Source organism: Onychostruthus taczanowskii, unplaced genomic scaffold (genome assembly GCF_017590055.1).
Source record: "Onychostruthus taczanowskii isolate IOZ18803 unplaced genomic scaffold, ASM1759005v1 scaffold10, whole genome shotgun sequence".
NCBI lineage: Eukaryota > Metazoa > Chordata > Aves > Passeriformes > Passeridae > Onychostruthus > Onychostruthus taczanowskii.
Window position 1 is genome coordinate 312,439 of NW_024496526.1, and position 25,110 is coordinate 337,548.

Below are 25,110 nucleotides of genomic sequence, written 5' to 3' on the forward strand. Positions count from 1 at the left end.
CACATCTAATATGTTCTTCTTCTCTACAGCTATGAAAAGTCAGACACACACAGGTTTGAGGTACCTCGAATGCTCTCTGAAGACTTACAAGCCCTGGAGAACTACATCAACAAGATGAAAGACAAGTCAGTGTCATGCTTGTTCCTTCTACAGGGGCTGTCAGTCAGGTCTGACATACAATTTGTGATGAGTGCAAGGATGACAGAGTGTGAATCTTGTCAGTCTCATTCAACCCCTGCCTTATCCACTATGATCCTCCAACAGCTTTTCAGGTTTATGCTGCACTTGCACAAGAACTGCCACATTGGTTATCCAGGCTGACTTCCTGTATAGTGCAGATCTTGGCAGTGTCACACTTGGGCTGGGGTAAACCATGAACACACTAAGGAGTCTTTAGTTCAAGCTCTCTAGGAGTGAAAAATAGCATCTGTCAGTTCTCACTGCTGCAGTTAATATTCTTTTTCCAGGAGCCTGTGGAAGTGGTGGGCACAGTACTTGGAGAGCCAGTCAGACATGGAGTCTGCATTAAAATACTACGCACTGGCTCAGGATTACTTTTCCCTAGTCCGTGTTCACTGCTTTCAAGGCAACATAGAGAAGGTAAGGCAGCCTGCTTCCACCTGCTTCCAGAGTTCTTATTCCTGGGAGGAGCACGGACATGAAGTAAAGCTGTACAATTCCTCTGCAGGCTGCTGAAATAGCGAATGAAACGGGGAATGGGGCAGCCTCCTATCACCTGGCACGCCAGTACGAGAGTCAGGAGGACATCAAGCAGGCCGTGCACTTCTACAGCCGGGCGCAGGCGTTCAACAACGCCATCCGCTTGTGCAAGGTACGCGGAGAGGCGCAGCGTGCCCACAGCAGCACAGGGTTCTGCCCTTTGGTAGTGTGAGGTGTTTGTGCCTGTTCTGTCCCGTAAGACACTCAGCCCATGATGAAGCTGCTTCTGGTTTCTGCTGACATCTTCTACCAAAGGTGGATCAATAAAGCCTTGGTGGTTTGGAAATGTATTTTCGTAAACAGCTCATCAGAAACTCCCTGAAAGAAATAATCATAATCAAAGCTGAAAATCACTTGGGTTGTAGAGGTTTTACACAGAAGGGGGTGAGAGTTTAATACTATGGGACAGCATGAAGACACAGGCTTGTAAGAAGTTGGAATGATGAAATTTTTGTGTGCACACCCAGAGCCAAACCTTTGCTTTTGAACAGGCAAATAATTTAAATGATCAGCTGATGAACCTGGCTCTCCTGAGCTCACCAGAAGACATGATAGAGGCAGCCTGCTATTATGAGGAAAAGGGGGATCAAATGGACAGAGCTGTTATGCTATACCACAAGGTAAATGTTTTTTAGTAAAAATTCCCGAATTTTACACTGAAGCAGTTCCTACAGCAAAGGAATGTTAAATCAGCTGCGGTGCTTACTATGGCCTGCTTATAAGCAATTTTTTCATGGTGAGTAATGCTTTATTAACCACAGTGTCCTGTGAACTGGCTCTGTAGTGCTCATTCTAGTCTTTGAAGCCTCATTCCTAATTTTGCAGGCAGGACACTTCTCCAAAGCCCTGGAGCTGGCCTTTGCCACGCAGCAGTTCGGGGCCCTCCAACTCATTGCTGAGGACCTGGATGAGAAATCTGACCCAGCCCTGCTCGCCCGCTGCTCCGGGTTCTTCATTGAACATGCTCAGTATGAGAAGGCAATGGAGCTGCTGCTCACAGCCAAGAAGGTGAGCTGAGCCCTCTGGTCCCCTCTGCACAGGTAGAGGAGCACAACAGGTGTGTACCTGCACACAGCCATTCATCTGTGCAGATAAACAGATACAAGAGACACTTGTAAAGTTTCAAGATTCCTCCTAAGCCAGTGATTCAGAGGCACTGGCAGCTCAGCCTTGCCAAAATGCTGGGCACCAGACCAGTCTGTGCTCACTCCTCTTTAACAAGCTCCTATGGCTGGCTTTCTTCTACACTTTGCAAGAGTACCATAGCCCTTTTCTGGACTACAAGCTTTTGTATAGCCTACTCAGAATTTGTTCCTGTATGAGAAGTACCAAAACATTTAACAAAATCTTTCAATTTATTTGTATTTCCTGAAAATGTTACTATTGATCATGCCTAACAAACCTGACTTGTATGTCTCTGAAAATCTCATGTTCAGAGTCAAAATGGCTGAATCTTTAGTGGCACACTTGTGTGAGAGCAATGTTGTCATGGAAGAACAAACATGTTCTTCTTAGGAAACAAATGGGACAGTGTGTGCCTGAACAGGGCTTATGTTGAGACACGTAACTGCAGCCCAATGTTCCAGACAGAGCATCCTCAGCTACTTGTGTTTCTAGCTGATTTCTGTAGGTTACGCCACAAGCAAACGTGAGGTATCGTGGTAGTGCTTGCAACACCTAATTGCTCTCTTGCTCCCATCAGTACCACGAAGCTCTGCAGCTCTGCCTGGAGCAGAACCTAACCATCACCGAGGAGCTGGCCGAGAAGATGACAGTCTCCAAGGAATCCCAGGATCTCTCTGAGGAGTCCCGGAGGGAGCTGCTGGAGCAAATTGCCGACTGCTGCATGAGACAAGGCAACTACCACATTGCCACCAAGAAATACACACAAGCAGGAAACAAGTTAAAGGTCAGCCTGGATAGCCTCAAAACAAGGCTGTTTTGAAAAGTAAACCTTGAAGCAGACTTCCTACAGTAGCTACCCAGATGAAACTTCTGAGCCATCTTGATGGTGTTTTTGCATTCACAGTATTTTCCCTCTCTCCCTCTGTGCCAATCTTTCCCTTGCCAGGCTATGAGGGCATTGCTGAAATCTGGAGATACTGAAAAAATTATCTTCTTTGCGGGAGTTTCCAGACAGAGAGAAATTTATATCATGGCAGCCAACTACCTGCAGTCACTGGATTGGCGTAAGGATGCAAAGATTATTGCGAATATCATCAGCTTTTACACCAAAGGAGGGGCCCTTGATCTCCTGGCAGGTTTCTATGATGCATGTGCTCAGGTACTGCCCTTTCTGCGACTGCTGAAGGTGTTTGGTTTATTGGCTCTGGAGCAAGACCATCTCCTTTCTCCTCTTGCAGGTAGAAATCGATGAGTATCAGAACTATGAAAAAGCCCACAGAGCACTGACAGAAGCATACAAGTGCCTTTCCAAAGCTAAGGCCAGAAGCCCTGTGGAACAGGAAAGCAAACTTGTTGACCTGCAGAGCAGGATGAGTCTGATGAAGCGGTTCATCCATGCTCAGAGGTGAGCTGCAGCATGGATAGCACAGAAACTGACAGAAATATCATACCAGAATAGAAGTTGTAAGAGCACCTAAAGTTTAATAAATAATTTGCAGCTTGCTGCAAAAAGTAAAGCTGCTGATACATTTTTCTAGCAGGGAAACCATAATGTGATTTTTAGAAGTGCATTTAAAATGTTGCATTAAAGATGGAAAGGTAACCTGAAAGAGAAAGATATAGACCAAGGGAGGTGAAGCCAGAAAGGTGATTATCATAAAATCACAGAATCACTGACTGGTTTGGGTGGGAAGGGACTTTAGAGACCATCTTGTTCCAAAAGCCTGCTGTAGGCTGGAACACCTTCCACTACCCCATGTTCTTCTAAGCCACCTCCAACCTGGCCTTGAACACTTCCAGGGATGGGGCAGCCACAGCTTCTCTGGGCACCCTGTGCCAGGGCTTCCCCACCCCTCCCAGGGAACAATTCCTTTCCAATATTCCATCTAACCCTGCCCTCTGGCAGTGGGAAGCCATTCCCCCTTGTTCTGTCCCTCAGGGCCCTTGTCCCCAGTCCCTCTCCAGCTCCCCCTGGAGCCCCTTTAGGCCCTGGAAGAGGCTCTAAGGTCTCGATGGAGCCTTCTCTCCAGATGAACATCCCCAGCTCTCCCAGCTTGGGTCCAGAGGGGCTCCAGCTCTTGGAACTCCTTCATGGCCTCCTCTGGACTTGCTCCAACAATTCCACATCCTGCCTGTGCTGGGACCCCAGGGCTGGAGGGAACTCTGCAGGGGGGGGCATCATCCGAGCAGGGCGCAGCAGAATCTCCACCTGCCTTGCTGCCCACACTGGCCAATCAGCCCCAGGACAAGGAGGGGTTTCTGGGTTTTGTTTGGGCTTCTGTCATGAAACCTAATGCAGTGAAAACTCTTCCCTACCTTTGGCTGGATAAGCTGAATGCTCTCCCTGGGCTGTGACACTTCCTTTTTCCCTTTCCTAGAGTTTACCCTGAAGACACTGAAGAAGCAGTCAGGCAGTGTGAACTGCTCCTGGCTGAACAGGACTTTGACAATGCCATCCGGCATGGCGATGTCCTGGGATTTTTGGTTCAGCATTATGCACAAGTGGAGGAATTCCATACAGTAAGTAAAGTCTTAATTCTTCTAACCTACAGAAGCCATACTGTCCACCTGTGCAGCGTGGTGGAGCGTGGCTCTCACACAGGAAGATGTTCCATGGTAGAAGCCTAAATGCACAGCAGGGTGAGGAACTTTACCTCTATTTTTCATTCTATGGGAGAAGAGAAAAGGAAAGCATACAGGACACAGGGTGTAAATGGTGGTAGATTCTTAACCATTCCCAGTAATTCAATGAGAATAGAGGGTAAGGCTGGGGGTGTGCCTCAGCAATGCCACCACACACTGTGTTTGTTACCTTGCCAAAGAAAACTGTAAAATGGCGAGTTATTTGAGGAAACAGTGAATCTGTCCTTCAGGGCAGATGTGCCACACACCCCCTGAACAGGTCCAGTGCCTGCTGCTCCAATGAAACACAAGGGTGCCAGTTCCTCCAGCTGTGCTGATGAACTTCACTTTTAATGTGCAAAGTACAATAAATGGTTTACTGGGGCCCCTGCAGCAGTGCTCCCTCTGACAGTGATCTCTGCATTCCTTTAGGCTTATCGCTACCTGGAAGAGATGCAGAAAAGAATTCCAGCCTCGAACCTGAGCTACTATGTGTCCCCACAGACCATGGAGGCTGTGCACCGAGGAGCTGGGGTTCCCATGAGCCAAGCCCTGGCCCCAGCACACTCTGGCCATGGCAGCATGGACAACAGGGAGGAGGAAGAAGTGGCTGATGAAGTGGAGGACCCCTGACAATGATGATTTACCAAATGCAAAGCTGACTTTATTATCAGCTCATTTATTCCATCCTCATTAGGGGGCCCAGATCAGTCACATGCTGTTCCCACACAGCTTTTTGGTTATTACCAAGAAATTTATTTTTCCTGCTTGACTGTACAAGCAACAGTATTAGAGTTATTATGTTCTCTCAAGCACAGCATACAGCAATTTACATGTTAGAATTCACATCCTGTTAGAAAGCTGGTTTTAGTATTTTAATAAATTTGAGGCAGAAAAACCCAGTAAGAACTGCATATTGTAACTTGACTTTTTTCTCAGTACAGAAGAGCTGAATAACTGAGGTGGAAACTGTGAGTTGCCTTTCAAGTACAACTGTGATCTGCTAAGGTGCAGATCTGTGATTCCTTAGAAGTGAGACCTTCTGAAAACAATTCCCATCCCATTTGTATAGGAGCTTGGTTAAAAGTCAAACTACCCACTCCTGCTGGCTGAAGGCAGAGTTTCCCCAACAAAAGCTTCTGTGTTTAAATAAATCAGAGGGTCATGTGGGGTAGAGCAACTCCTTACAGACATCTGGGGTAAATCTGAGTCACAGAATGCCTGGGTTGGAAGGGATCCTGGATGCCCCCTAGTCCAATCACTGCTCAAGCTGGATCACTCTGAGCGAGTGAAGCTTCTGTCTTACTTTGAAACTCCTTCTCTTGCAGTTACATCAAACCACTCTGTACTAGTCAGATTTTTGGAGGTCAGTTTCTTCCCTGGCACAAGCACGACTGAGAGAAGTAAAGCTTAATGTAAGAACCAAGGTTCTCCTCACCTCTCTGCCTGTCACCGTGCCCTGCCAAGGAGTAGGTAGCAGGATACTCACCTTTCTTACCAACTAGCCCTTACACTTAGAATGATTTTTCTTTTTCATGTTTTGTGACTTGCTTCAAAACTTGGGGTGAACATGAAGTTTTTAAATTGCTTTCAGGGAAGAAGGTTTGGGGAGATTTTAAGGTCAAAATCTGAGCATTATTTATTCTTTAGTAGAAACTTACTTCTGTACTAAGATAATGCAAAAAGAAATCCCTGTCCTATTCCTTCCTAACCACAGCCCAGTTCTAGCTCAGGCTGTTAAAGTCTGGCACACTTTCAGCACTTCAGTGTAGTTATCCAGTGCTTGCATCCCATCAGTAGTGCCATTCCTTCCACCCCTTCCAGCAGCAGACCAACAGCTCGTCCCCTGAACTCCAGCTGCTCAGGGATGTGGGAGCCTTCATAAGGGGCAGGTCATAGTGGCAAGGGGCCCTCCCCAGCCCTCCTGTTTTTCTGACAAGAAGCTCTGTGAGATCTTCCCTGTATTTTTAGCTGAGTGCTCAGACTTGCCAAGGTTATAAATAGCTGGGGTGGGGGCTGGGGGCGCGGGAGGATGGCAGCGCTTGCCTACCTTCCTGCATCTGTACACGCTGTACCGGATACCCAGAGCTCACTCAATTGGCCTCCACTACAAAGTCCAGATGTCAAGTCAAGCTCGCTGGCTTACAGCTCAGCACCCTTCCCCCTTCTTCCTCTCCTCCAGCCAGGTGACTGCTGAAAAGGCCCCAGCAGTGCCCAAATACATCCAGCTGGCAAGAGCACAAGGTAAAGGTCATTTCTGTTACCCTTCAGCTAGGAAGGAACAGCTTCAAGTTTCTTTTTCAGGTTCTCCATTAGCAGCAAGTTTTGCAGGGCCAGCCTTCTGCAGTCTTCATCAGGGTCTTTCTCCATCACATCTACAAAAGAAGCAGCCACTGTTAATTGGGGAATGGGAAAAAGTGCCCTTAACACTTCTCACTATTTTACTGACAATCACAGAACTAAACAACAGCATTTGCACCTTCGGCTGGGCTGGACATCAGGACTTGCAGGAACTGCATGAGGCCAGAAGGCAGAGATGCACAAACTTGATCATGTAAAGCAGCATGAGTTCAGCCAAGCCCTGATTGTCACATGGGGTAGTGCTTCAGTTTTTTAGGAGAAACAGTCAGTTGGTCTGAAACACTGTAGAAACTGTCTGACCTTGGATCCCATGGGATAATCTCCATGCCAGAATTTGTACTTGTCACCCAGAGCTACACAAAAGCTTTATACAGCTGAGCTACAAGGATGAGTGAAGTCTGTAGCTAGAAATCCACTTTCTTCACAGTCTAAAGTCTCCACTCTGCCATTCTTGCAATCTAAAATGGTCAGTGCTCCTTCCTGAATTTGGGGTCATGATGCCAACGGGGAAAGAAAGAGACAGGCCCCAAGCTTCAGCATATTCTCCACTCTGAGAAACCAATCTTCTGATCAACGGGTTCCACATTTCCCACAGCACGTAAGGGCAGTGTGAGGCTGTTCCCAGCAGCTGTTATTCCAGGGGCCCTTAATGAGCCTGCAAAGTAACAACCAGGATGCATGCAGGATGTCTGAGCAGGGGAGCCTGGAAGAGCAGGGAGCCTGTGTGAGGATATCCTGTACGCACGAGTAGTGTGCTGGGAGCCCAGCACTGTCAGCCCAAACACATGACTCATGTCACTGGAGCACAGCTATTTATAATCCAGAGAGAGCTGCACCCTGGTGCTTCCATACTCCCTCTGCAGAAGACAAAAAGGAAGGTTACAAGGCAGATTGGAACAAGCTCAAAAGCTCAGAGTACTATTGGTGCTGTTTCTGTTCCATGAGTATGGACCTGGCACTGCTGGCACTGCATGGGAGGCACAAGGCACCTGTGTGGCACACAGAGTGTCCTGTTGGTCCTGACATAAACCTCACTTACCCATGACATAGCTGCAGAGCACTTGCAAAGGGTGGGGAATTCCCTCTAAAGCAGCTGCTAAGGAATCATAGGGTTCCTCAGGGAATGCTCTTTCCTAGGGCATTTCCTAGAAGCATTTAGATATTCCCTCCCTCCCACAGGAAGGATCAGGCTGCCCACTGGCAAGTCCAGCAGGGCAAGTAAGGGTAATGATGGACAAGTCCAAAGTGGATTCTCCTCTCTCTCTGTAGCTGGTAAGTCCCAAAGCATCCAGTAAGCAGACAGGGCCAGGGCTGCAGCCAACAGGTTGAAGGGCCAACAGTCAGTCATAGGACACACTGCAGCAGTTTGCAGAGGTCCAGATGTAACAACAAACTGAAAGAAGTCTGTGGATTTCTACTAAGCACATAATGTGTAACATTTCCTATCCCACTGTTCATCATTGTGCTTTGGCCATGGCAGGAGAAACACAGATGCTTTAAGCTAAAACCCAAAGCAGCTAAAAGGCATAGTAGTCAAGACTGCCATGCAGGACAGTTTGTCATCCCCAGCTACAACACGGCTAATATGTGACTCCTCTTGCAAATCTTGTCTGGAAGAGCCTTGAAGCAACAGCTAAGTCCATGAGCACAGACCTGTGATTCAGTCACAGAAGCAGGTCTCTAGTGCCAGACTTGATCTCCTAGAGCAGCAGGGAGGGCCCTATACCTCCCTGTGCAACTGTTTCCCCAACAGCCTTACAATAAATAGCAAAGGCACAGCCCAAGAAGCTGGTGGGTTTCAGGAAGCAGCTCTAGAAGCCCTTTAAATGGCACTTAAATTGCACCTGACCATATGTGAAGCTGAATTCTTTAAGGCTTCTGAACAACTCTTACAGCAGTTTTCCTTTCTCTGGTATACCCACAACAGTTATCTTACCCTGCTCTCATTCTCACCAGGAATAACCATGCAGCTTTCATGCAAAAGCACCAGATGAAAAGACAGGGCTATTACACTACCTACAAGCATGAAAAATTGCTACTATCTTGGTCATCCTCCTCCTCCTCCTCCCCAAAATAACTCACTGAAAACAGACTATGCAAACCCTCATGCTGGAAATACATTCTTGAAAGGCTTCCCTTGGTAATAGCAGTGTTAAATGCAGAGACAAGCAGACTCCTGAGAGTACACAGTGTCATGAGAAAAGTGAAGTCTTCAGCCCCACATGGCAGCTCTCTTCCGTTCAAAGGGCACAGAGCAACCCAACCTGCCAGGATCAGAGGCCAGCTGGGTCAGTGTTGCTTCCTGCTTGCTCCTTGTGGGAAGCAACTCACCAAAACTGAGAATGGTGAAGGAAACCAGACCAGGGAGTCACAAGAATCACCCTCACAACACAGTGAAGGCTTCAACATTAGTTGCTCTTTTCACTCCAGCTCACTGCAGTACCTGAGCACTGATCTGTGCAGCTCCAGCCTGCCAGAACCTACAGACACAGTTTGTGTTGGTGTAAGGTGTGTTGGGTACAGCATTTAAAGTAGTTTGCTGTCTTTTGTAGCTTTTTCTTTGCATCAATAATAGGAAACTAGAGACTAGGCCATGCTCCTCTTCCTCCCGTTTTCAGCTCTAACACCCCCCTTGTGAGCACACGGTGTAAACAGGCTGTACAAGCTTTGTGTGCTCCTGCTGGCCAAAGTCACTGCCTGGGTGTAACAGGCAACGTGACAACACGTTCTGCAGCTTCCTGAGGTGGGTGGTTGGCTGCTTAGATGGAGAAAGGGGGCACACACTATCCTTGGGGATTTTTCTGGGTGGCCTGTGAAGACAGTCACAGTTTGTAATGCCATACCCACTTCTCGGCTTATGCCTCAGGTACCCCAGTGCTGCATCCCTACAGCACACGTGGTACTCTACTTGCTGATCATGCAGATCTCTGGTGTACAATGCCAGGACATCACTGCTGCCACCACAATTAAAGAGATGCTGCACAAAGACCACATCACTAACCAGAAAAGCACTGCTGTACCCCACCAGGTCTTACCTCCCAGCCAGGACTGAGTCTCCAACAGCTCTTCTGTCATGTCTGCCAGCATCCGTTCTGTAGGGACACTGAGTAGCAGGGAGGAGATACAGGACAAAAGGCCCTGGCGCACGTACCTGTGGACAAGGATTGAACTGGTCATGTAAATTTATGCTCTGCATTGATTTCCTCACCTCAGGGGCTCTCCAGTTTCAAATGGCATGACAACTTTTGTCATATTCCTGCTGCTTCGGGGTGTAATTTTGCAGTGTGTCTCACATACAGAGTCCCTGTCATGCTGCGCACAGGAGCCTAGCAGAATTCAGAGTCCTGGACACATCTGAGAGCAAAACAGAAATTGGATGTTTACAGACTTTTGGCTACATCTCTTAATTCCTTTCCAAGACTGAATGCTGGAATTGAATCTAAAGTTTTCTGAGCTCCCTGGGTAAACACAGATGAAACTATCATGTGGACGGGTAGTTAGGAAATTTGTTAACCTTTCTATAGGTAATGGCTGTACTGCCACACCAGAAGACACCCACAAAGTTCACATGTTGGGCTGACATTAAACACAGTCATAAGAACACATAGCTGGAGGAGAGCACAAAGTAAATGCATTAAGTCACTGACACTCTGAGCCAGATGCTCATCTTGGACAAAGACAAACCATGACTGGAGGCTGGCTCACAGCTGATCTTTAAAAATGAGAACATACAACTACAGTAACTCACGAGTCTGTGTGGAAACGCAGTGCCCAAACGAATTCCAGCAGTGCCTTTCCCATTGCTGTCACTGCCTGCAAAAGAGGATTGTGACAGCAGCACTGAACACCATCCACACTGCCCTGCAGAGCTGGGCCTCAAGACATGCTGCTCATGGAATCACAGCATGTCCTGAGCTGGAAGGAACCCACAAGGGTCACGAATCCAACTCCTGCCCTGCACAGGACACCCCAACAATCCCATCATGAGCCTGGGAGTGTTGTCCAAATGCTTGAACAAAGGTTTTGTTAAGATCAGATACAACTGAATTTATTTTACAGATGTGGAAACTTTGGCAGTAAAGTGAAGTAATGTGCCCAATCCCCCCAAGAAGTCGACACAAAGCAAAAGACAGTGCAGGGATGGCTTGAATCCCATGTCTACTTTCCAACTATTTCTTCCCAGCCCACTTCACAACTTCTCAGCCCACTCAACTCCAACCTCCTGCCAGTCTCAGTGCAGCAAGCCCTGAAGCACATGGCTAATCCAGAAGACACCTCAAGTTCCCAGGCTGGAAGTCACCCCTGCCCTCTGCCCTTCCTTACCACAGTGTTGACAGCCAAGTACATCAGAACTGCTAAAGTGTGAACCAGTCTTCCAAGGACTAAGTGATCTTCTCCCAGAAGATCAAATGTTGTTAAAGGCCTGCAAGTACAAGACACAGAGTTGTGTAGCAGTGAGAAGGATGATCAGTGCCTCTTTGGAACAGTCAGGAGGGTTATGCAGGGGGAATTGTCCCCAAAAGCCTGAACCCCTACAACAACAGTCATTATTCAGGCACTACCAGGTTAACAGAAATCAGAGCTGTTTGCTCTCATCTTTTCTCCCAGACCAGTATCCCACAGAGCAATATCCTCTACTTGCACAGCAGATATCACACATTCTACCAACAGGCTTTACCTGTAAAGACCTATAGGCAAAAGCTGCCCCCACTGCCATACTATTACAACTGGTATTACAATAATCTTGGTTATCATGGAACTGGTTACTCAGCCTTCCTTAGGTTCACAAAGACTTAAGGGACTGACAATAAAGTATGTCCTGTGTCCTCTACTGTGGCCTCAAAGTGCAGTGCAGGTGATAGGCCAAAGCAGAGACAGAGCTAACTTTGGTTCAAGATTGCAGTCTGAGCTCTGTGGTTTGTGTGAACCTCCCACAGTAGAGGCTCAGCCAAGACAACTGGTGTGGTACTGCCAGAATTACTTGTCTGTGTACCTGCAGATGGATCTTCACTTCTGCAGGGTCCTACATACTCCTGCCCCACAAGACTTCAAAGGGTTAAGTCCAAAAGACCACAACCCTCTCCTCCCCAAGCTTTGTGAAAGACACAAGTGTCAGTGTGGTGTCACTGGGCTCCTGCACAGCTCCTCAGCTGTAGCCTGCTGCTTTGAGGCAAGTAGGACAAGCAGAAAATTTCACTCGGGCAGTGGCCATGTCCACATCCCACATCCTAAGGTGTTCACACTCACCTGTCAAAGTGCTGAATCAACGGGAAAAAGAAATACCCAGCAACAGAACTGAACTTGTTTGGGTGGGAAGCCAGTTCCACATGAGACTGACCCTGTCCAAGAGAAAAATGAAGTCTAGGCACAAGATACAGCATCCAGCTCTTCCACTTCACTGTCAAAACTACAGATTCCTTGCAGCCAGCCCATCGTCAACTACTGCTTGTACACCTATGGCTACAAGTTTCTGACTGGATTGCTCACTTCCCACTTTGGATCTTCTCCACATCTAAACATTTCAATACAATATGCCTCAGTAATGCTCAGTTAGATATAAGGAACAAGAACATAGGAGGGATAAAGGAGTTTTGGAAGGCAAACTCTCCAGGCTGAACCACAGGGGAATTCTGGAAACTAGGAAACTGGCATCAATTTATCTCTCTGGAAAACAGGAAGGTTGAGACAGTGTAGTCCAGAGGCAGCTAGTCTGACAGAGGCCCTGGGATTGCGAGGTGAAGTCACAGCTCCCTGCAGTGGCCACACAAGCTCAGAACAAGCACAGAACAATTATCCCTCAAAGCCAGGTAAGGATTTTCAGGTTTATCTTCCTCTCCCTGCTGGAGAAGGGAAATCCAAACTTTCCTTTGGATTGGGTCCATTTTCATAGGTATTTTTGTCTTTCCAGACAGAGCTTACAGTAACTCCAAGTGTCCCTATTTCTGGTGGATTTTACATTAGTTTGCCTCTGGCCTCACCCTATCAAATCTCCGAGTCTTGCTTTTGATCCTCTCATCAACAATTCTTCTCCAGCCCTTAGAGCTGTCACTTCCTGGAGGGAGCTGGATACAAGGCTTTTGGACATCAGAATGTGTAGTCTTCCCATGGAATTTGGGACAGGACAGTTCCTGAGCTGCCAAAACCAATACCTAGATAAAACAGAGAGAGGTTCCTTTAAAAATGGGTAATTCCTAGGGAACAACAAAAGCGTTACCTGCATCCAAACTGACAGGAGCAACAAGGCAGAAAGGCACAACAGTTTTAGAGTGAAGAACAGTAGGAAATTGACCTCCAACCTGGCTCTGAGGTACTGACCAAGCACTTGGTCACTTAGCCCTGAAACAGAGTGCTGGCTCCTCCTTCAGACTCAAGTGTGGAAGCAGTCACAGACAGATCACTGTCCTCCAGAAAGGGAAGATAAAACAGTGATGATGTGAAAGCAAACAGTGGCTTCTCCCAGGCAAATGTCCAACACATGCTCTGCATTCTGTGGGGACAGATCCCTGTGTGATGGAGTGTAGCAGGGTTAGGAACAAGAGGGGAGTGCCAGACACAAATAGTAATGTAAGAGATTCCCATGCCTCTGCCTCCTCCCATGAGGAATAAAAGGTAAATCCATTACACCTCAGCACTGGCACAGCAGACAGAAGGAATGTGGGAAGTGAGAGCACTCACATCAAGGATGTCCATGCGCTGACGGAGACTGTAGTTCAGAGAGTAGAACTGGGATGTCAAGTACTCTGCAACCTGTACAGAAAAATCAGGGTACAATGAACACAGACCCATGGTAGAGACAGCCTTCCTATTAACTCTAAAAGCATTTAATTGCACAGGTTCTGCTTCCTGCTAAGTAACAGCAAGCCTCCAAGAGAAGAGAAGAAACACACAGTGTAAATGGGAAATTCAGACACTTCCACTTCAAAAAATCTAAATGACAGATGAGACTGCATCATTCTTGTCTCCCTCCTATGCAGAGGTACTCAAACAACCACCACAGCAGCTAGGAGACTTCACTGTGGCCTTTCAGTACTTAAAGAACATTATAGGAAAGATGGATGGAGCTTTTTACTGGGGCCTGGCTAGCCTGAAAGATAAAGATGTTAAACTGGCAGAGAATATATCTAGATGGGGTATTAGGAAGGAATTTTTCCCTGTGATGGTGCTGAGGCCCTGGCACAGGGTGCCCAGAGAAGCTGTGGCTGTCCCTGGATCCCTGGAAGTGTCCAAGGCCAGGCTGGACAGGGCTTGGAACAACCTGGGATAGTGGAAGGTGTCCCTGGCATGGCAGGGGGTTGGAACAAGATGGGCTTTAAAGATTCTTTCCCACCCAAATCAGTCCGTGATTCCCTCATTACAGTCACCAGTCAGGTCTTTCTCTGCAGAAGCCCTCTGTGCCTCAGCCTCCCTTTATGTGAAACCCTTCAGTAAAACAAGTTCTTATCTGATCTGCCTTGTCAGGTACACTCACACGAACCAACAGCCTCCAAACATTTCCTCTGTTTGACAGGGTGCTCTTTTCCCCCCTGGTTCAGACATTCCTTGCAGATTCTTCAGGAGCATAAATATTGTTAGACCTGAACTACCTGTTCTACCACACAAACAGCTCCCTCTATCAAATGAGAAAGAGACTTCAGCTGCTTCAATTTTTGCCTGTGCTTCAACTGGGAAAAGGAAAATAGTAGGAGGAACTCACAGGTATTGGGTCTGTGGTTAAAACAGCTACTTGAGCTCTTTGACGGAGTGCCACAAAGCCTTCAATGCAGGTCTTCTCCTCCAGATGCAACAATATTTTTGCCAGCTCCACACTAACCTGCTCAAAGTGTGAAAAAAAGAATCAAAACCCTGATGGTGTTTGGGTTTTTTCCTCATAGGAATTATGGACCACTTCTAATGGTCAAACAAAGACAAGGAGGTCTTTTGTTTAGGCAACACGTCCATTCCTTACAAGGGAAAGAAAACACATTAAGCCAGATGCCATCAGACTTATTTCCCAAAACCCGGAACAGATTCCTCACCTGCCAATTCTCTGTCCACATTTCACTGGGACTGTTTCAGAGAAGTAGTAGCATCATGACACTGAATGAGTAGTCACTGTAAGGGATGAGTTAAAGGGTACAGCAGCACAGCCCTTCTCTTGCTCAGCTGGTGTCTCCAACACGAGCAAATGTTCACTAGCAGGTAGTGGCAAGCACTCTTTGCACAGTGACCTTGCCCCAGGTTCCTCTGCCCTGAGCTTTTTATCTTGACCAGTACAATTCAGTTACTCCCTCCACAAGACATTATGCTTGTACAAAAAAATACAAAAGTGCATTTGATTTTGCCTCCGTTTTTGTTGTGGAATAACAATTAAATTGAATTTCAATCCAAAATCAAAAATGGCTGCTCTGTAATCTCATGTTTTAGTGTTTTTCCTGCCCAGCACAAAGCATGGAGCTTCCTCACACTAGCAAGCACTACTTTTAGAATGTTTTATTTTGAACATTGGAGATGGCAGGGTGCTGCCAGCACTTTTGCTACTTCTCTGTTCCCCTGTGATCTATTGCTTTACCTTCAAGGCAACTATTTCCTTCTGCTTCCAAGCTGAAAGCTTGTGAATGTGTATCTTTAACCCAGTTACACATTAGCCAGGCCTTCTGCTCCACTGGCATGTTTAGTCTCCCCACGACAGCAAAAGGATAGGCCTTCTGGCAATACAGCCCTCTTGTAACCTAGTTCACATTACTTCACCTCTCTTGTTGCTGCTGGATTCCTCCGAACCAAGCTCTCAAGTGCCTTGATTGTAGCTTCCCATTTGCCCATATCTTCAGATCTTGATCCAGTCAGAACTAAAATCAAAGGACAAACAAAAGTTATTAACAGAATGGCTATATATGGATATATACCCAAAATTCCTTCTGACAACCATTTGTCTTGGTACAGACACTCAGCATGACCAGCACTAGGAACTAAACTGAAATTACACCAAAATTCTATAGCCTCTTCAAATTAGATCAGAAAAAATACACCTATGCAAGAGCTCACTCTCCCAAGTTCAGTAAGAAACAGATAAAGACTCAGCCCCAAATCTCCTACCTTCAATACAGTCTCGGATATACATAGGAGCCTTAATTTTTAGCTCTTTATCCTCAGACATGTCGTAAGGGATGAGGTCATCATCACTGTAAAACAATTAAAGGTAGGGGTTAGTTTATGGGGTGCACATGTTCTTGCTTTACCTAGATAGCCACACACAGAGAAAGAACCAGTGCATACACTGTTGTAACCACATCACTCCTGTATCACTCAGCAGCACTGCTGGAGCCTGGCCTGAGAGGGATCCTTGGGAGTTCTAGGGAAAGAGCAGTTCTGTGATCAGAACTGGAACTGGATGTCCTGGTCAAGTACAGGATACAGATGACCAAGAGATTAGAAACCGACTCTTGAGATTTCATTATAGATTTATTTATATATATACACACATACATACATATTAACGTATATATATAGATATATTTCTTCATATGGTGACAGAATAAAGTAGGTCCACTATTAAAATGGGTAAATACATCCACAATTTCCAGGAAATATATATCTAAGTCAAACAGGACAAACACAGTGGTTGCACACTGCAACACAGGCCTTGCCTAATTTACTGACTATGCAATTTCCTACACAAAGCCCTGCTCTGCTGCAAACCGCTCAGCTGAAAAAGAAATCACAACAATTGCCAAGAAATGCAGGTACTGACAGATCCTTTTCCCCCACATCTGCCATTTATTTTCCATTTCCTTCCTGTTTCTTGCCCCATACCTGTCAAGTTCAGCATCTGACTCCTCATCTGGCATCACAGGGGCTGCAGTAGAGGATTTCTCATTACTCTCTGGTACCAGTGGCAGCGCAGCACCTGCTTTCTCACTCCTGCTGTGAGGAACAAGAAATTTTAAAATGACTACAGTAATAGTTCTTACAAGGAAGAAACTACCCACCCTCCCAACCCTTGCTGCCTAAACAGAACAGTAGATAATTATTCCTGCTGCAGTTTCACACCCAGCTTGGCTGACAAAGAACAAAGTACTGGGAAGGAGAACGGAGTAAGGGGAGAAAAGAAGCAGAATCTTCTAACAGAAGAGCAATGGATTAAAAAAATTAAACTGGCTAGTTTGTTGTGTTCCCCTGCACAATACCTGGGACTGCTAAGGAAAAACTCCAATAGCCAGATCACACTGAATGGCACCAGATTTGAAACTGTGAATGAAACTAAGTTTAGATTGGATATTAGGAAGAAATTCTTGCCTATGATGGTGGGCAAGCCCTGGCACAGGGTGCCCAGAGAAGCTGTGGCTGCCCCTGGATCCCTGGAAGTGTTCAAGGCCAGGCTAGACAGGGCTGGGAGCAATCTGGTCTTAACAGGTGTCCCTGTCCATGGCAGGGTGTGGAATAGAACGGACTTTAAGGTCTCTTCCAACCCAAACCATTCAATGACTCTTCAAAATGGGAAAACCCCCCATTTTTAACAATTTCTAGGTCTTGCATAGGATGAATACAATAATTGAGCATATTTTTTCTGTCTTAACCTATTTCTGTGGACTTTGGCATTGTCCTTTCATCTCTCTGATTCTCAAAACCAGTCTCTAACAGCTGTCTATGCTGATCACGTCCCTAAAATGGGAGCAACGAATCTTTTGTACTTCCCTAGAGAGCTGGACAGCTTTATTTGCTAATAACATAAAGTGCTTCACTCCTCTGCTGATCAAAAAGTGCTCCAAAGAGCCCCAGCAGATGCTCTGGAAGTTAAGAGCACTGAAGAGCCAGTCTTTAGAGTGACAGATGCAGTAGATTTTAGTCACGGGTGAATGGGTTGGGGGCACACAACACAAATACCAGATCTCCAAGAACCAACCAGAAATGTCCATTTGATTGTACCAAAGGGCACACAAGACCCCTACACCACAATTTCACCACATGCAGCTATCAACAGGCAATTTTAATACACACTAGCAACTGAATTATGAATGTAAGAAGGTGGTGCATTATGATGCTCAAGAACACAAAAAATCTTGAATACTGTACATAGTTCTTGTGTGTAATGGGGAAAAGCATGGATGGGCAAAAAGACATCATGAACAGTAGCAACAACTTACTCATCATCTGGAAGGCTGGGGACAACAGAGAATGATGGAGTCTGCACCAGAAGGGACTTCAATTCTCTTGTTTCATCGTCCTCTTCATACTAGACATTCAGAATAACTGTTGCTGCACTCTGTTACTTACTCTTACTGCAAATATGCCCAGCATTCAACATTCACCACTGTAGTGCACATGGACTAAATCATTAGCAGATAAACCCTCAGCAATCCTGTTTCAATCCCTGTGCTGACAAAGATTACAGCAGGCAGCTGTAATCTCTGTCCTTATATTTAAGAGTAGTACCTGATGACACCTTGCCTGAATGTTATTTCCATATTTCAAACATTTAATAAATGGCAATGTGACAGGAGGAATGTGGAAGGCTTTTACAGAATTAATGTGATTTATTCAGGTAAGTCACACAAATTCTACTGGAAAGAGCAGAGCAAATATCTCCATGTCAGTCTTGAAAATCCCAGCTCTGAACAGGTCTTCCCACCATGTTAGGGACTGAATGCTCACCACTGCTTTAGGTTTGAAGCTCCCTCTCAACTCCCACGAATCAGATTCTGATTCCCTCATGCAGTAAGATAAACTTCAATTACCAAGTTTAGCCTAACCTCTGCCAGTAGATTGCACTCCTGAGGTAACTCTCAGCCACCTGACCATTACATACAATTATTTTTTTTGTAAACAGATTCTCTCTTTTTGAAGGTGTGACTGCCTCTCCTTATTTCCATATAAAAAAGTGCTATAATGCCCGGAATCATCTGGTTTAAAGCTTTTGCTTCCTCTAAGCCTAGCACACCAGTCATAAGTTTCAGTGAAACTTTCACCTCAAACTTCAGGACAGGCCCCTCAGTGTTTATGCTCAAGCTGATGCTCTCTGCCACCACCATGCCCAGACGCCGCAGTTGTGGCAGACTGCTCTCCAAGTGGCATTTCACACCCTCCATCATGCTTGTCAGAAGCTCTGAAACGAACAACCAGCAAACAGTGCATGTCTGAAATTCTGAAACAGTGTCAGAAACACCTATCTTTATGTGCTTCCCTGAGGGCAGCTTTACCCACCCACCACACAGTCATGGATAGAAAGGGTCCCCGAACTGTGGCTTCCCTTCCTGCAGTCAGTGGTGCCCTTCAGCACCAGCACAGCAAACCCACACCCTTCCATGGAGCTACAAAGTCAACAAAACATTACAATATGTTCTAAATTTGCAATATTTTGGTTTTCACTAAAACAAAAAAGGATGATAAGTCAAACCAATCTTTAGTTTGGTTTTAGAGTGTTTCAGAGTCACTTAAGTAAATGTTATGTTTTGAGGACATTTCAGTTCTGACCACTACAACAATCACATAGAGACAGATATTTGCCTAACTTTGGATAAGCTCAAACAGGCAGGTAACACAAGTATTTCTCAGCCCTCAGGGAATACTGGTTGCCAACTTCACCAGGCACACTTACTGCTGTTTGACTGACCTCCTTCATCTCAGAATGCTTATCTCTCTGCCAGCTGTCAGACAAAAAACTGACTATAAAACTAGAGAACTGGCAATACGTATCAAATCTCTTATTCACTTAAAGAACAATTAATTCTAGAATGAAACAGATGTGCAAGTCTTGAAGTGAACCTTCACATTCCCCATAAGTCACATACACACATAAGTAATTCTAGACATTTTACAGATTTGGTTTTTTTTATTTCAACAGAAACACATATATAAGGCCAGGACCCCAGTGTGCTATGCACTGTGTGAGTACAGAACTGGAGGTCCATGCCAGTGACTAACCTCCTCACTTCACACTGAGGAATGCCCATGGACTGTCAGACATCAAGCTAACAGCTTTTTAACCCCAGTTACCCTCCCTGCCTCTCTGGAGCTGCACCCGTATTCCAAGGTTAAGCCTATAAATCACAAATCACACCATTCCTCTCACTAATCCCAGAGTCAGTCCTTGTTTTCCTGTGACAAAACTTCAGTGTTTTCAAACCATAACTCAGGTAAGAATCTTAAGGCAAAGACAGACCTTCTTCAATTCCATAACCTAAAGTTATGCACTTTCAATTCTATCATGTCAATACTAAAGAGGACTCCAGCAGGTTACCCCGTTTGCCAAGGTGAATATGGGACAATTCTGCTTATCCACAGATCAAAACAAGGTATTTTTCTATGCGTAGTAATACACTCTGCTAAACAAATCTAAGCCCTGCTTCTCACATAGCCTCACCTTGTCTGCAGCTTGCAATTTCAGGCTCCTTCAGGTGGGAGAGGCAGATGAGGATGGCCTTGCTAATGTACAGCTGCTGCTCAGCTGGGGAGTGTTTCACAGCACTGCTGCTGCTCCAGGTCTCCAACAGCTCCTGCAGCACCTACACCAGAGAACTCAGGTTGGCCTGAAATGGATTTTTTTCTATACAGAGGTAATTTCTGAAGCACATTTTTACTCTCCCTACAAAGAGGGAAAAAAAATACAAATTTTGAATTTCAGGGCCCAAAACCTGCTGTGTTTGACCACCCAAGAACTGCACTTTCATTTAAGATATTGTTAAATAAAATGAGTTTTTAAATTTAAACGTGGTGTTTATTTCTCCTTAATAAACATTATATGCAAAGCAATATGTATTATTATAAAAAAACAGTATGATCTTATAAGGTTTTATCTGAGTTTGGTCCAATTTTAGATAACTGTCGGTCCTTTCAGATCATTTTAGAACATGTAAACAGTGGGAAAAAAAAATTTGACAAAATGGTAGGGATTTCCAGATATACAGATTTCACAAAAGTTTCATCACACTACTGACTTGGAGAGACAGAATATCTGCCATCCCCACTGAGGAAAATGTGCATGAGAGAGATTCTGAAACATCAACCATTTGGTAAACAGACAACTGTCCACCAATTTGATCCCTTGTTGCCATGTGCCCAGCCACATAAACAGGGTTACTGAGGAAGCTGAGAAGGACAGAGGACATGGGACATCTGTCAGAACCCAACCCTTTTGCTACTTGGAAGGCAATTTACCAATTAAATATGAAAAATTAATGCCAGCAGTGCAGAAAGCTTTGGTTCATTTATCACAGCTCACTTGTGATATAGCTGGGCTTCCTTCACTCTCATGAACAGCAACCAGAAAGCCTGAGAGAAAACCCAAAACTGTGCACTCCCAGACAGACACAGAGCAGAACGTTCCCCATAAGACACCTCATCAGCAACTCAGTGAGCCTTACTCTGAGCAACAAGGTGCGCCGGACGCTGTCCAGGGACAGGTAGCCCAAGAGGTTCTGCAGCACTGCTGTCTGCAAGGAAAACCACAACTGCTTCAACTGGTCATAAAGCTCTCATCCAGCAATGACAAGTGTGTGTTTTTATTTACTACATTAAACTTAATTCTAAGGGACTGGTTGACAACATTCAGAGACAGAAAAGTAAACAAACTTAAAAAAACAAGCAAGAACACATATGCAGTTACTGATGAAATACATGGAAAACCATGACAGAAATAGAGTACAGTGTTTTACCAACGAAGTCTGAAGACTTTTACCATGAAGTCTAAAGAACATCTCTCACAACAGCATCACAAGCCACAGTACAGTTCATAACATCCCACAACAAACTTAGGTGCACAGGAAAAAACCCAACAGTCCTTGTCTCACGTCTTTAATCTAATTCTTACTCCTGAGGGTTGATCCTGGCTGTTTCCATCTTCTCTTTCAGATTCTAAAATAATTTAATGCCTTCAGCTCCCCAGAATTCTGAAACTTTTGGTTCCAGAGGAGTACAGTAACTTTGCTAATCACCATTAACCCTGAGAGAGAACATGAATCCCATGATTTCAAAGCTACTGTTCACCACTCCCACTCTTGTTACAGCCGCACAAATGTGGGGAGACTGAGGACTCATTTTGGAATGAAGAGTTAAACCTTACTCAGGCAGAGTAAGAGCTCAGCTAAAAACCAAACTGGCACCAGGGAAAACCTGGCACTACTACACTAGTGTTCCCCACAGAGTCCTCACCGTGTGGCCATATTGCAAGAGCAGCATCTTCTGTGTGACCACAAACTGAGCCTTCTTGTTCTTCACTACCAGGTTACCCAGCAATCTGGACAAGACATCTGCCCTAACAAGACAACAATGAAACATCAGGAATCCATGTTATTGCTGTCATGCTGCTCCTAATCATAGGAAAATGTGAGAGCAGCTATTTGCAACTAAGTCTGTAGAATACTTCTAAAATCAGATAGTGAGCCAGTAATGGCAAAGAATGCTTTCACTTGTTTTTCTTGTTTTACCACTGCATGTCATGATGAAGAGACAACAATCAACTACTTTATCCCTTGAGTCTTTTAGGAAATGACAGTGCAAAAAAACACCTACACAAACATAGCACCTTTCAGAGACCGATTCTGCAAGTATTTGTGACAATTCCTGCCTTTGCTGTGGATCAGGGAGAAAGCAGAGTTCTTACCCAGATGCACTCTGCACAAAACCAAGGACCACTGCTTCCATCCAGCGGTCTGGCACACATTCCACCAACTGCCAGCATATCCTCTGCCAAATGCAGTCTGACTTGGTGAGGTCTGTCAGGCGGGGAACCAAAACTCCCAGAATTTCCTCTGAAGCACAAGAGAAAACAGTAAATACCCCAGATGAGCAGGACTGGTACAAAGGCATTTGAGAATAACCTGAGAATTTCAAGATCTTCACGACATGAAAAAAATACAACGTACACTTTTAAGTTCTAATTTTTTCCTGCAGTAGAAATATGACTAGAATCATGGAATCATTTAGGTGGAAAAAGCTCTCTAAGACCACTGAGTCCAACTACAACCCAGCACTGCCAAGGCCAACACTAAACCATGTCCCCAAATGCCACATCCCTCCATGGATTTAGTGAGTCCACCACTACACTGGGCAGCCTGTTCCAATGCCTGACCACACTTCCCGCAAAGAAGTTTTCCTTAATATCTGATCTAAGACTCCGCGGCACAGTCTGAGGCCATTTCTTCTCCTCCTGTCCCTTGTTCCCTAGGAGCAGAGCTGACCCTCACCCGGCAGCACCCTCCTGTCAGGGAGTTGTGGAGTGAGAAGGTCCCCGCTAAGACTTCTTTTCTCCACACTGAGCCCCCCAGCTGCTCCTCCTCAGACTTATGCTTCAGATCTTCCCCAGCTCTGCTGCTCCTCTTTGTTCATGCTCAAAACAGAAATGGAGAACTGACTGGTAAGAACCACCCTAAGCAGCCAAAGGAACTGGCCAGAATTCCTCATCACAGTAAAGAGACAGAAAATCTTCCTCCTTCATCTTCCCCAGCCCTGTTAACTACTGCATTCAGTAGCTTCAGAATTCTAAGCAGTGCCAGACCAACGGGTGCTCCCACAAGATGTATCTACCAACACAGCTGAGCAGCCACAGAGAGCAGCCTGCTCAGCTCGGAACAGCTCCAAATCAAATTGCTGGTCTCCCATTCCTTCCGTTGATCATCACAGTCATCCTCCCATGCTAATACACTAAAACACATTCCCCCTCTCCAAAAGAACACAGTAAAACACTCACTTTGCCGTCCATGAATGCACACCTTCCCCAGGACATGAGAAACAAAAGAGATGGAGCAGTCCAAGCCACCTGGGATAAAACAGACATGAGCTTAAGTAAGCGTGGCACCAGCATCCTCCAACCAACCTTCAGCAGGAGGTGCAGAGACTTCCAAAAGTGCTGAGTTCTGAAAACGCATTGACTTTTTCTCTTCAAGAATCATCTCTTCCTCCCTCCACTACCTGCCTTCATGCATAAACCAGCACTCAGTATTAGTTACAGTGACAGGCAGAAGGCTAAAGCAACTCAGTCCCACTTTAATGTGATGGCATGGGTAGCAATGCCACTGGTTGATTCAGTACTACTCATACCTCCCAAACAATTCCTTCAGCACACACCAAGCCACCACAACAAAGCTTTAGCAACAGATGATGCTGTTTAATTGTTTGGAAGATTGAGGCTTTTGGTGGATTCCAAAAGGCCTCAGTTATCATCTGCATTTCAAGCAGCAGCCATGGGGTCCATGCTCAAAACACTTCTTCAGAAAAAGAGACCTTACAGCACAGTCATCCTTGTAGTCTTACCCCGCAGAGAGTCAGAGATCTTCTCTAGCACCTGGATAACTGCATCACCCAGGAGAGGGAAGTAGTTCTGTGGGAAGAACACTGGTGGGTTTTTCCCCTGAAGTTTATTGCTCACATGCTCGGGCAAACAGACGATCTTGTTGAGCAGGGTGCCTTGCAGCTCCAGGCAGCCTGCCTGTGCCTGCGGCTGACAGACCTCCCACAGTAATGCTGACAGCTGGCCCTGCTGCAGGAACTGCTCCAGGACCCCAACTACCTCCCTCGGGTCAAGGCCAGAGCTGGAAGAAAATAACTGTAAGTTCCTGGCTCTTTAAAATGGTAAAAATAAGATTTGCATGCTACTGCTTTTCTATTGTTGTATCACTACTGAAATGCCTCTGCTCTGCTACTCTGGGTTTAAAACAAACAAAATAAACCCCAGCCATTTTAGTATCTTTTTATCTGCAGCTTCCTCGGCTCCAAGCATTCAGGACCTCCAACAACCACGGCTGACAGAGCCCTGCGTCTGCGGGACGCACAGCACCGTGTGTGCTCTGAAGGCACTCAGGGCGGGGTAAGGGCTGCCCGCGCCCACACACACCTCCGCCCCGCTGCGCACCTCGGCCCGGCTGAAAGCAGCCCCAGACACCCGGCCGCGCGCTGAGACCGGCCCTGGGGATCCCCGCCCGCCTGCCCCGGGGAGCCGGACTGACCCCGCAGAGCCAAGGGCCTCCAGCAAGACGCAGAACACGAGGCCGGGCGGGCCCTCCAGGAAGCAGCGCTGCCACAGGCCCTCGGGCCGCGCCGCGCCAGGCGCCCCGACCAGTCTGCGCAGGAAGGCGCCGAACAGCGCCCGCTCCCGCTCCCCGAGGGCGGCCGGGCCGCCCGCTGCCGCCAGAGCGGCGCGTACCGCGCCCAGCGCCGCCACCAACCCCTCCCCAGCCCGGCCCAGAGCCGCCACGGCCTCCCGCAGAACGAGCTCCAGCCCCTTGTCGAGAGCGAGTCCCGGCCCCGGCGGCGCCAGTGCCGCCATCACGCCGAAGGGAGCTCGCGGCGGCCCCGCTTCCGCCTGCCCCGCGC

The 25,110-nt window shown here is 46.4% G+C and overlaps 2 protein-coding genes across 7 annotated transcripts in view; one reads left to right on the plus strand and one right to left on the minus strand.

Annotated features, from left to right (window-relative positions):
- IFT140 (intraflagellar transport 140) overlaps positions 1 to 5,239 on the plus strand; it is an 86,101-nt gene extending 80,862 nt beyond the window's left edge. The window contains exons 22-31 of the mRNA XM_041408555.1: positions 30 to 125; positions 468 to 600; positions 689 to 832; positions 1,212 to 1,340; positions 1,546 to 1,728; positions 2,423 to 2,629; positions 2,792 to 3,004; positions 3,084 to 3,250; positions 4,224 to 4,365; positions 4,900 to 5,239. Coding sequence (XP_041264489.1) covers positions 30 to 125; positions 468 to 600; positions 689 to 832; positions 1,212 to 1,340; positions 1,546 to 1,728; positions 2,423 to 2,629; positions 2,792 to 3,004; positions 3,084 to 3,250; positions 4,224 to 4,365; positions 4,900 to 5,100 — 1,615 coding nt within the window. The 3' untranslated portion in view covers positions 5,101 to 5,239. The remainder of the gene's footprint in view (positions 1 to 29; positions 126 to 467; positions 601 to 688; positions 833 to 1,211; positions 1,341 to 1,545; positions 1,729 to 2,422; positions 2,630 to 2,791; positions 3,005 to 3,083; positions 3,251 to 4,223; positions 4,366 to 4,899) is intronic.
- TELO2 (telomere maintenance 2) lies at positions 899 to 25,091 on the minus strand. 6 transcript variants are annotated; one of them, XR_005952969.1, is made up of 21 exons: positions 24,744 to 25,091; positions 24,052 to 24,329; positions 23,489 to 23,557; positions 22,403 to 22,550; positions 21,952 to 22,054; positions 21,165 to 21,233; positions 20,165 to 20,306; positions 18,771 to 18,907; positions 17,949 to 18,037; positions 16,618 to 16,728; positions 15,901 to 15,986; positions 15,556 to 15,653; positions 14,522 to 14,638; positions 13,504 to 13,575; positions 12,807 to 12,977; positions 12,076 to 12,167; positions 11,152 to 11,251; positions 10,577 to 10,641; positions 9,864 to 9,979; positions 6,518 to 6,842; positions 899 to 1,038 (listed from the first exon to the last, which is right to left on the minus strand). XR_005952969.1 is itself a non-coding variant. In XM_041408580.1 (21 exons), exons 1-20 carry the CDS (start codon positions 25,061 to 25,063, stop codon positions 6,739 to 6,741), a joined length of 2,487 nt encoding a protein of 828 aa, XP_041264514.1. In that variant the 5' UTR covers positions 25,064 to 25,091; the 3' UTR covers positions 899 to 1,038; positions 6,732 to 6,738. The 6 variants fall into 6 exon arrangements, 4 of the variants coding, with proteins under 4 accessions (XP_041264514.1, XP_041264521.1, XP_041264530.1 ...); XM_041408580.1 differs by having other exon boundaries at positions 6,732 to 6,842; XR_005952970.1 differs by lacking the exon at positions 899 to 1,038 and adding an exon at positions 4,793 to 4,911.
- Positions 25,092 to 25,110: the final 19 nt, after the last annotated feature.